Source organism: Littorina saxatilis, linkage group LG17, assembly GCF_037325665.1.
Source record: "Littorina saxatilis isolate snail1 linkage group LG17, US_GU_Lsax_2.0, whole genome shotgun sequence".
NCBI classification, from domain to species: domain Eukaryota; kingdom Metazoa; phylum Mollusca; class Gastropoda; order Littorinimorpha; family Littorinidae; genus Littorina; species Littorina saxatilis.
Window position 1 is genome coordinate 42798925 of NC_090261.1, and position 12011 is coordinate 42810935.

Here is a 12011-nt window from a genome sequence, read left to right on the forward strand (position 1 = left end):
ATATTAATGATGAAAATAGCTACTAAACATTCTGGAGAGAAAAAGCTGAACAAATGGAAATAAGGTAAAAAGGGAGTAGGAAAGCAGAAATAGGGATCATGATCCACAAACCGAGTGAAATACCTACCCCAAAAAAACAAGCAGACACGGTCAGCTTCGTATCAGTTGCAAACAGAAAGGTGTGATTGTGTTGGGTAACTCCCCCCTTTTCGCTGGAGTTGTGTTGACAAGGTGAAGACAGCTTATTGTAAGGAACAGGGCTTCTTCGGTATAAAGACGAGTCTAACAGTCATATCACGGTCTATGACCAAAGACTATACAGGAATGCGTTGCTTGATAGTCTTTGCAGGATACGTCTTGAAATCAGAGCTCCCTCTCGAGATTGTGTTGTGCAGAGGACAGTTATGCCTTAAAAATGTTGTCTGAAACGTCATCAAGAACCTCGGACATTTGTGGCAAGACGGTTGGGGTCACCTTCTGCGACTTTCTAGGAAAATCTCAAATTTAAATTTGCAAATGAGACGCCGTCAATGCTTACATGTGACGTCAATGGAAACAAGGCGGAGCATAATTATTGATGTTACCTTCTGAGGCAACAATCGTTGTGGCGTCGGCGACTGAGGTTGAATAAAAAGTATGTGCGGTCTGTTGCTCTGCGTTCACTCCAGACATGTTCTTTGTGTTCCTAGACACTCTTTGAATGCGACTGCTGTCTCTACATTTCACACGAGACACCGGCACATATGAACTGCGCACTTTCTGTTTCCTCTCATATCATGTGTTCACGTTCTGAGCACAATTTTAACTTTCCTAGACTACTTCTTTCAAGAACACTCTAAGAAAACGGAACCAGATGGATTTTGTTTAAGAGGGAGTTTGGCGAAAGGGGCAGGGAGAAGGAGGGAGAGGGAGGGTTGTTGACTGTAGATGGAATACACAGTAAGAGAGATATGGGGGCGGTGACAATAGTTTTGCCTCACTCGGGGTCGTGTGTCTCGCGTTACGGTAGTTAACAGGGAAATTCCTTGCTACTCAACATAGGGGTGATGGATGTATAGTATGTCACTATGTGGTTGCCCATGCGCTAGGCGGTGACAGCGGGTCCCGTTCCTGTCTACAAAAAAAACTGTAGTGTACAGAAATATATGATTATTTATTTGTATATTTATTAATCGTGTTTGGTTCGTTTCCCTGGTTCTTTTCTCATTTGCTTTGATTCCAGCAGCTATAGAATAAATGTAATTAAATGATACGTTGCCTTCCCATGTAAAGGGTCATGGAAACTATCACAGACTGATCTGCCAAGTATTTTACATTGAATAAGAGCATCCCTCCAGTTGGACATGTACCAACATATCAGCAGCCTAAATACTTCCAGTGCAAAGTAGGAACTTTTTTTCCTGGTCGTCGGACTGACACGGGCGTCAGTTAAATAACTAATTCACAAGGAGGGAAAACGTACAGAAAACAGTCTGGTTGTGGACATTTGGTGTCCATTCTAGTGGACGTATGCTTTCAAACAGGTATATGCCTGGACGTATCTATGGTGATTTTTACATGGTTGTACTGGCAGATTTATATAATTGATAAAAACAAGAACAAGACGGACATTTTGACACAAACATCGCTCATAATCACAAGACAAGACCCGTACCCCTTGCATTGAATAAATCACCAGGTGTAAGTACTGTCGCAGTATGAGGTAGACATGAACAGTAGCGGGACATGGCTCCATCAGATGTACTGCTGTCTGTTCTCGGGACTCCCTATTCATGACAAGAGGGAGGGGGGGGGTATGAGAGTTGACGGGAGGCATCCGCTATAACCCCCCCCCCCCCCCTCCTACCCCAAAAGCCATCCCTGTGCACAGTCACTCGAAACCCTACTCTCTGTTCTAGCACGTTTCACATTTACACCTTGTGCGAAACCGCCAGACATAGAAGTTTGTCAGGGTTAACAGTTTGTAGACAGTCCTGTGTGTCCCCCTGTAAATGACAGTGAGGGGGCGAGAGAACAGGTGGAAGTGAAGAAGTTTGGGGTTTGTCCCTGTGTGCTTTGTTTCACCAATTACTTGTTGTAACGCACGTTTGCGTGTTGAGTTGGCGTGGTTTGTAGATGTTTGCACTCAAGTCGAAGACTAGACTACACTTTTTCCTGGTGCTTTCACATACATTACATGTTGTGGATTTTTGTACTTTCCGTGGTTGGGTCAGTTATACTTTCGTCGCTGGATTTAGGCTAAAGTAGTTTGTGGCTTCACAGCAGGATCTTCATTGATGGATTCAACGAGCAATAGATGATTCAGTTGTGATTTTAAGAGGTTGATTCAGCGAGCAATAGAGAATTGTGTTGTGGTTTTAGAGGTTGATTCAGCGAGCAATAGAGAATTGTGTTGTGATTTTAGAGGTTGATTCAGCGAGCACTAGAGGATTCAGTTGTGTTTTGGGATTACAGATCAACATTCTACTGTGGTCTTAAAACAATACATTTGAGGTTTCAAACGGAGACATACAGTTTCCAGTGTTGGTGAAACTGGAGAGTTTAATTAGCAGTTTCTTGAGGACGGCACACCGAGAAAGGAGTGCAGTTTGACGCACAGTTTTTGTTGATGACACAACCTCAGAGTGTCATGAAGAAATGTCTCCAGCCAAAGTGGTGACGATGGTGAATTGTGATAGTCGGTGTTGGGAGTTTTTCTCGACACGTTGACTACTGCGATGAGTACGGAAAAGCAGGAGAGCTGCTGTTGTTGTTGTTGTGGAGTTGATTCCCCATGACACGACCAGATGCTTTGCGAGCAGCATGTGAGTCATTATACCTTTTACGATGTAAACATTTCGTTTGAACATTTTTGTGGGTAAAGTTTGACAGGCAAGGGTAAGAGACAATAATGACAGCGACACAGGTTTTATTGTGGAGGCGAACGACACATGAAAAAATATGGTGTACAAAGAGAAAAAACAAACAAACAAACAAAAAATAACACTGTCACAGATACACTGGCGAGAGAGAGAGAGCAAATGTCTTTGTACCTGTCCCGTCTGTCTTGTCCGTCCGTCCGTGTCCGTCTGTCTTGTCTTTCTTCGTTAGTGTGCCTATGTCAACGTGCTGCCGTTTTGATTCATGTAGGTAGAGCATCATCACTCATGTAACTTTTTTGTTCCGTGTTCCTATTTTTAGCACGGTACTTGTACACGTTCAAGTTACCAGGGGTTTGTTAGCTGTCACCTTACCGCAGGGAGAAAGCAACAGGAATTTCAACAAAGGAGACTTCAAGGACTTAATGAAATTACCGTTACCATAAACTATACAGTTTCTGTGCTTCATGGTGAACTGAGCATGTGTCTAATGTAAGATGAAGAAGAAGAAGAGTTTTACTACGCACATTCAGTACTAATTACCCTTGGTCAAGGGCTTTGAAGCATGGTAATGAATATCTACTTTACTTCCTTCTTACGTATAGTTTAACATTATTATAAATGTCAATGAATACAAAGGAATGTAAGCATTTTTCGGGACTAGCCTATAGAAAAACTGATTGTTAGGTCAACAACTCTTCTGCAGAGTTGTTGTCCGGTCTTTTAGTTGTGCATTTTACCTAATAGTATACACACATTTGTGTTCAGCGATTACTTCCTTCATTGGCAGACCATTCTCTTGGAGTAGGACATTCTCTTTTATTGGCTGCTTACCGTATCTATATATATACAATACAATGGACCATTCGCCACTCCACCCCCACCCTTGTAAGGCCCCCCTCCCCCGAGTTACGACTTTCTTTCTTTCTTGAATCCTGCTTACTCAGATTTGCTCTTCGTAATGTCTGGTAATTAATCCCCATTTCAATATTCATTCCCTTTAACTCATTGTCTCCCAGGTACGGATATATATATCCGTACCCACTCATATGGCTCTATCTGACCAGGTACGGATATATCCGCTCGGACTGTTAGCTTCAGTCGCTTCCTGTAACCTCCATCTAACGCCTGCATTCCAGCGTGTTGATACACAGTTCATACACAGTTACTACAATTCTGAGTGATCTGCTGCAGCACAGCTGGTCTCGGCTAAAAAAAAAAACTTGGTCAACATAGGTGGGGTAGAAAGTGTTAAAGACCTGATTTCGATCTTAAAAGGCGGCCGGTTCCGCTGTGTATTTCTCTGCACAGACGTGATGCCTGCAGGCCAGTTAAGTTGTTGGTCAAGGCAGAGAAGACACTACACCTGTCCCTCGCCGGTCATTCCATGTATCACTGTCCCCCATTAATTCCTTCAGTTTCTGTCGCCTCCTTAATCTTGGTCATTACTCCGTGTGCCGTTAAACTGACCGTGAGGCACGGGTCAAAGCACATCAGTTGACATTACGTGACAGACTTGTGGTCGCCGAAATGAGTGCTGAGGGATTCGGTTGGTCTGTGTTTGTTTTGGTTTTGATGTCAAAACTATTTGTTTGTGTTTGTGTTTATGTTATGGTCTAGTCTGTTTTTGATGTGGTTGTTGTTGGTGGTGGTTTTAATGGTAGTGGTGGCGTGTATGAGTGTTGTTGTTGTTGATGGTGGTGTCTATGGTGTCTTCCACTATTGGTTCTCGCTTTTGTGTCGCCCCTTTGCTTTCGCTGTAAGCTAGAGTAACAAAATGTTCGATTCAGTATGCCATCAACAAACAATAAAGGTTGACAGTCGTTTGTTCATTTCTGTGCTTACTTAATTATTGACTTGTCGGTCTTTAAAGCGGACGAATAAGATAGTCATACACAACGGACAAATAATGATGACGGGTGGTCGCATTATCCTTGTTGTTTTTTTTTTCTTGAAGATGGCCGTCAATATGTCGTAAGAAAACTGGACATCGCCAATAACGATCGCGGTAAAGAAAATTGTGAACAATTTCAAAAGCATTTCGACCTTCACTGCTAAACCCTGCCATCCAAACAGCAGCAGTGCGAAAAGAAAAAGTACAGGTTTCTCAAAACTGAAAACAAAAGCCTTCCCAGACAACACTGCTTCAAAATGATGGTCTTGTACATAGTTTTCGTACATGAGAAAAGCCAAAAATAAGTCTCCCAAATCACAGTGTTTTCATGCACTGCTCAGCCCGTTTAGCGTCTGGCTACCATAATAATATTTTCTCGAAGGGGGCTTCAGAAAACAATCGTTCAAGAATGTCTTTTATATGTGATACCTCATTGTCCCTGTGTCCAAGATGGTGATGAATGGCCAGTACTTGGTGACCACAGTCATTTCTGCAGCCAGCAGATCTGTCTAGTTTAGCTGCCCCGAAGAAGCTGTAAGAATACCGACATACCCAAACTGAGTGAAAATCCACGCGCTGTACCAGAGTATCTGCAATTTCAGCATGACAACTTTACTATTCTGTGAATAAATGGGCATAGCTAGCGCTTTTTTGTGTGTGTTAAAAACAACATGAACCATTCAGTTCGCCCAATGTTGAAAACACCTACTAATATGTCTGTTTGTTTGTCTGTCTGTCTGTCTATCTCTTTCAACTGGTACGCCTGCGGTTTTCGCTCGTGTTTTCTCCATGGGTAAATAGCGCAACAAGATTCTGTCTGTCTGTCTGTTTGTCTGGTTTCTCTGTCTGTGAGCATGAGAGCAAGAGTCTGTTTGTCTGTCTGTCTGTTTGTCTATTGTTTGGTTATAGAAGAACAATGGTGTGTGTGTTTCTTTGGAAATCTCGTAAATTAGACACAGCTCAGCAACCCAAGAGGTAACTACGGGCATGGTTATCACATGTCGCAGGGCTTGTTCCGGTGACATTTTCATCGCCCAGCTGGCTGACATTTGGGGGAGAAGGGGGGGGGGGAGTAGGTAGGTGTACGAGGACACAGACATTCTATGTCTGTGGTACGAGGACTCGTTTCAGCGATATGTAACTGCTGTTTTAACAAAGGAGTTTGTTGGTGGTGGAGGTGGTGAGGGCTCTGATCTCTGTGTTGCCGGACAAGCGAAACAGCTGCACTGATTGCCTTTAGCATTCACATCGGCCAGCAGATCGCAGCCATTTCGGCGCATATCCTTCTTTTCACGGCCTATTATTCCAAGTCACACGGGTATTTTGGTGGACATTTTTATCTATGCCTATACAATTTTGCCAGGAAAGACCCTTTTGTCAATCGTGGGATCTTTAACGTGCACACCCCAATGTAGTGTACACGAAGGGACCTCGGTTTTTCGTCTCATCCAAAAGACTAGCACTTGAACCCACCACCTAGGTTAGGAAAGGGGGGAGAAAATTGCTAACGCCCTGACCCAGGGTCGAACTCGCAACCTTTCGCTTCCGAGCCCAAGTGCGTTACCACTCGGCCACCCAGTGACTCATATGAATCTATAAATGCCCTCACATTTTATCGTCTGCTGTTTTTCTCCTCCGTTGCCTCTTGTTCTCCCTTTAGTTAAGGCAGGTGCATTCCCTTTCATAGCCAAAAGGACAGAAAATGCGACTGCAACCACAGAGCATTTAAGGCTCCCATAACATTGTTCAACACTTTACATTCTTTGTCCAAACACATTTACTCGTCATGACAACGGCTGCTATAATGTAGCATCTCACTGATGAAACTGTTTATCCCATTCTCTGCATAACACACTCTTTTCTTTTCTTTTTTTTTTTCTTTTTTTTTCTTTTTTTTTGCTGACTCATACTGCTTTTAACGGTGTATTTATTCTTTATGGACGCACTCGACCTATTTTCGATTGCGCTTTTAGAGAATGAGTCGTACGTTAAAAATATGTGTTTTCGACGGAATGTGTTTGCCAGTAGAGCAGCAATCTGAAACTATGATAAAATTGGTTGGTTGGAGGTCCTCCAAGAGTCGAAAGTCACTGGTTAGGTTAACCTTTATCGGGTAAGGGTAGAGGGGGGGGGGGGGGGGGGGGGGAGTAGAGTAGAATGTGAACGTGGAAAAAATAGTGCGTGTGGTTTTGTTGTTGTTGGTTTTTTTGCTACAGTCTTTTCTGTCAAATTTCGTTGATACCTTTAGGGGTTGAATGCCAATAAATATGTTTGATTTTAAACAGAGCTGAAAATGTAACGGTGATGATGACGATACTGAAAATAAGACTGACGTAAAAGATAGGTCTCTTTATTGATGGTCAAACGTGACATTTAAAAAACCCTATTTCCTCGGATTTTATTGTATTTAGGGTTTATTGAATTAAAGCTTGTTTTATTGGACAATAGATCATATTCTTGATTTTTTTCCATTTTGTGCTATTTAACTTAACTTGATTTGATTCAATTTTATCTCATTCTTTGTAATTAGTTTGTTTCATTGTGTTTTCAGCCCAATGGTCAGTACTTTTGGACGAAGCAGGACCCGGCGCTGGGCCAGTCGGAGTTGCCTGGACGACTGCAGCCCATGTGGCCACCACCCCGCCCTGACCTCCCCGACACCGAGACAAGGCCTGGACTCAAGTATACCGAAGCAGGTCGGTTTGTCAGTGTGAGTTTGTGTGTGTGTGTCCGTGTGTCAGTGTATGTGTGTGTGTGTTTGTACGCGTGCGTGCGTGCTTGCGTGCGTGTGTGCGTGAGTTTGTGCGCGTGCTTTATGTTTATTTTTGACCTTCAAACGAGTCATGAGTGCCATGACATTTTTACTTTGCAATTATAACGAAAAAGCACTCGCCGTCATTTATTCCATATCTGCGTTGCCCAGTGACACAGTAAAAGACGGGAAGGGTCCAGAAACCAGAAGCATGTACAATCTGCTAATGATGTAGGTCATGGGGAGCTGATTTGGCAATTAGCAACAATTGCTGACAGTCATGCGATGCCAGTCGGAAAATACCACTAAGCAGACTTTGCACTGGGCTCGTACTAGAGTTTTTTTTTCATGCAGACATTTCCAATGAGGGCGTGCGAGAACCATACACGTTGAGGAACAAAGTACATATTAAGTTTGTCAATATTTTGGACGGCCTTGTTTTGTTGTGGCTCATACTCCATGATATTTTGGGTCATCAGAGAAATTCGTTGCTGTATCTGTTTGAATGTAATTCGTTGCAATACCATGTGTTAGTCACAAACCGAAAGAAATAATTTCATATCCTCGTTGGTCGTCTGTGGACTATGATGTCGTGTAAAATATTCAGCCTACGATGACAGCAAAACGAACAGAAGGAAAACGAGACTTGGAAATTCACTATTTGTCTGTTCTTACAGCTGTTTTATAACAGTTTTTCCACTAAACAGAAACACAAAAAATAAGTTATGTAGTTTTTCAGGCCCCGACCTGGTAAGCCAAACGTATAGCTTTGTTTTAGCAAGAGCGATCATTACTCACAAGTCCTGCAATCAGGAAAACGTTAGCAGGAGAGTCTGTTTGTAATAAACGCCTGCATAACCCAATTGTTCTGGCATAGTTGAGAGAACCCCATTGTTTCGACACGCTACCAAGGCGAATCAAGCATAGGTCACAACACAGTTGTTGAGTGGAACTGTCACCGCTGGATTTTGTTCGGTTCGGTGGAGATGTTTTTGAAATAGACTCTATCTCTTCTTCTGGGAACCCGACGTATATTTCGGTACAGAAACCCATGAACAAAACGTTTGGTGTACGGTACAGACTGTTTGTTTGTTACGTTTGAAGATCCATAACCTGTAAGATGCGGGCGTCGCAAGAATGTTGATAGGTCAGTTGTGCCAGATTTGTGTATTTCTGCACAGAACACATTTCTGAGAAAGACCGCTTGAGGCTTTTGAAAGCATACCACGTGGTGAAGCGTCTGTGTCATTGTGAGATTTGTTTGCGGTGTAATGACAAAAAGCTGCTCGGTTAAATGTTTTTTTTTTCAAGAGCTTGATTTATGGGACGTACCGTACTTTCCGGGTCATAAGGCGCGACTTTTTTCCTCGAGTTCGACCCCTGCGTCTTGTATAACGAAGCGCCTAATCCGTGTATGAAATACGAAAAAAATCAAAGAGACCGCTTGAGTACCAGTCAAACAACTTGTGATAATGCATGTTTCAGCTACTAGGTACTGCCCTGCCTTTGATCTGGCCGCACACACAGATTTCCACTCTGTTAAACTCGGTCACTGACCGGTCACTGACCCCGGTGCAGGAAGTGTTTCCTCTCTCAGATATGACAGGGGAACCACCTCTCATGGCAAAAACTGGGTCATTTTGGTGCGCCCTATCGGCCCCCTGCGTCCAATGGGTGACTGGATTACAATTTTTTTTTAAAAAGAAGGGGGTGCGTCTTGTATAACGAAGCGCCTTGTCACCCGGAAAGTACGGTATATTTTCAAAACGCAACACAGCACTCTAAATTGAAGTGTTCAACTTTTGAACGCTCTTTCTGTTTGAACACAGTGTTACGAGCATAGTACATAATTATACTAGCAAAAGTAGCACAGTGTTTACCATGTGTGCTACTTTTGCCAGTAGAACTATACATACAATGTCACACTATGTTCAAAACTCGTCACAAAAAGTGTGTTCAACAGTAAAACACTTCAGTTTAGAGTGAGAACATGCACAAATCGTCGAATTATACGAAAATCTTCATTAGTCAACGATGTGTGACTGTTCTGTGTTGTCTTTCTAGAAAGAAGGAAGGAAGGAACGTTTGTCTTCTGAGAAAATATCTCAATTAAGTCGAGTCATGGGTTTGTAGACTGACTCGCTGCAATCTAGACTTGCACCAGGAGTGCCGCGAAATTTTGAAACTGTGTGTGACATTTCGAATAGCCGGATGAAGAAAACAGTGTGCTTGGGGTATTCCACATGACGTAATGATACAAGATTCTGGGGAATCCTGGAACACGCTAGATGCTGGTCTTGAAATTGGTAAGTTGGCAATTGATTGATTCATTGCTGGATTCATTGAATCTGCAGAGTTGGCTACTCTAAAGGTGTTGGTGTCGCAGTACTAAATGCAGGACTTCGAGTTTGTCTCTTGGTCGTCTTCTTCGTTGGTTATTTAGTGTTCGTTGCGGCAGTTCTTGCCTATCTAGCATGTATATATTGTTTCTTTCACAATTTTTGATGTTTTAAATGTGGTCACCGTGAAAGTTGCATCGCCTTTAAAGCGATCCAATTGAACAAGTCTTGCAGAAAATTTCTTCTTTACCAAGTCCTGTGTTGAACAGCAGTGAAAAGTTGACCGCTTTTTCTGTTTAACCTTTTCAAAATTAGATCTAACTTGTTCGCGTATCCATTTCTGGATCTGCAGGCTGGTACAGAGTTACCTCCCTTTAGGCTTTTTCAAATTTCCCTTGTTTTAACCTAATTTCTTGGTTTAAACTTGTCTAAATTTCTAAATTCTTTCTTAATAAATATCAATTTCACACTTTGGCCTTAAATCAAAGTGTTTCCCTTCACAGATATCCCCTTGGGGTTGTCAGATGAGGGTAGTCTCCCATGCCAACAGAAGCTACCATTCAGAGAGTGGTTTGCTTCTTAGTTGGATACCATGGGTTGACAATTCTCGCCATCAGTACCACCTGAACACTGATGAGACACAATAGTGTCGAAATACGTGTCTGGTCTAGGTACAAATACAATGGTCCTCCTCAGGACTAGATTACCATGCGATACGTCCCCTACAAAGGGACTTTGCTTTGTAAATCTCGGTCCCCCTTGAGGAGGGTCTTTTTTTTTTTTTTTTTTTCTTCTTTTTTTCTCTTTTTTTTTTTTTTTTTTTTTTAATTTTTTTAGGAGATCAGACATTGTTAATCACACATGTGCGTGCGGTTTTTTTTACTTTTTTTTTTTTATATCGGAAGTTTTTTTATTTTATTTTATTTTTTTTGTTTTATAATCATTTTAATTCTTATTAAGTTATTATTGTTTTCCTTCAGTCTCACTCTTTCTCTCAGCTTCACACTCAATGGACAGTAAACAGATCATGGACAATTGTTTTTATTTTTATTTTATTTACATATTTACCCTCTCTCTCTCTCCTCTCTCTCTCTCTCTCTCCTCTCTCTCTCTCTCTCTTTCTCACACTTGTCCACACATCTCTCTCTCTCTCACTCTCTCTCTCTCTCTCTCTCTCTCTCTCTCTCTCTCTCTCTCTCTCTCTCTCTCTCTCTCTCTCACTCCCTAGTCTGTCTTTCTCTGCATCCACTTTCTTTCTCTTCGACTTGTCTGTTTTTTTCTGAATTTTGTTCTTCGGGTTCTTCTGTTTTCTTCTTTGTTCTTCTTTTTTGCTTCGTCTCTCTCTCTCTCTCTCTCTCTCTCTCTCTCTCTCTCTCTCTCTCTCTCTCTCTCTCTCTCTCTCTCTCTCTCTCTCTCTCTCTCTCTCTCTCTCTCTCTCTCTCTCACTGTCTCCTCTCGTTCTATCTTCTCTCTCTCCACCTATTTTTTTTTTTTATACATTTTGTCCTATATTTTCTTCCGCCATCATTTCTCCTTTTGTCACCTAACGTTTCTTTATTTCAATTTCACAGATAGCAACATTTATGCGAGTCACAAGTCAATTATTTTTCTTGAACTTAACTCTTTTTCAAAAATACATCCGATCTCTAAAGGGGTACCGTATCTATAAATACCTATGCACATTTTTGCAATCAAGATCAGCAAATTGACATAGTTTGCTTCAGCGGATGAAATAGAATTCCTTTTAACTAGGCCAAATAGGGCATCCCGCACATCAACATGAATTCTTTTTGAACAAGCGGTGAAGAAGGCTTCTTCAACAAGATTCCACACTTTGCTTATTTTTATACAATAATAAAAGAAATGTTCGATATAATCTGTCTCTTCTGTACAATGTGTACAACTAATACTCTCAGCAATGCCCATTTTATACAATATAATGTTCGTTGGATAAATGTTATGAGTTATTTTCCAGTGTAGCAGTCTCAATCTTACTTGAGGAGGGTCTGATGCTCCGAATAGGCTGTCTGTGAAGGGATACTTATTTCTCTCTCTTTCTCTGCTAAGAGATTTTAACAAATCTCGGAAGAAAGTCTCTGCTGACTTTCAATTGTTTCTTTCACAATTTCTGATGTTTTATATATATATATAAATATAAATAAATCTAT

General features: G+C 41.7%; 1 protein-coding gene across 2 annotated transcripts in view; it reads left to right on the forward strand.

Moving 5' to 3' along the window:
• The window catches only part of LOC138953027 (formin-like), a 55071-nt gene that overhangs the window by 10275 nt on the left and 32785 nt on the right, over window positions 1–12011 (forward strand). For both annotated transcript variants that reach the window (XM_070324800.1, XM_070324801.1), the window contains exon 5: window positions 7304–7448. In XM_070324800.1, the coding sequence (XP_070180901.1) occupies window positions 7304–7448 (145 nt within the window). The remainder of the gene's footprint in view (window positions 1–7303; window positions 7449–12011) is intronic.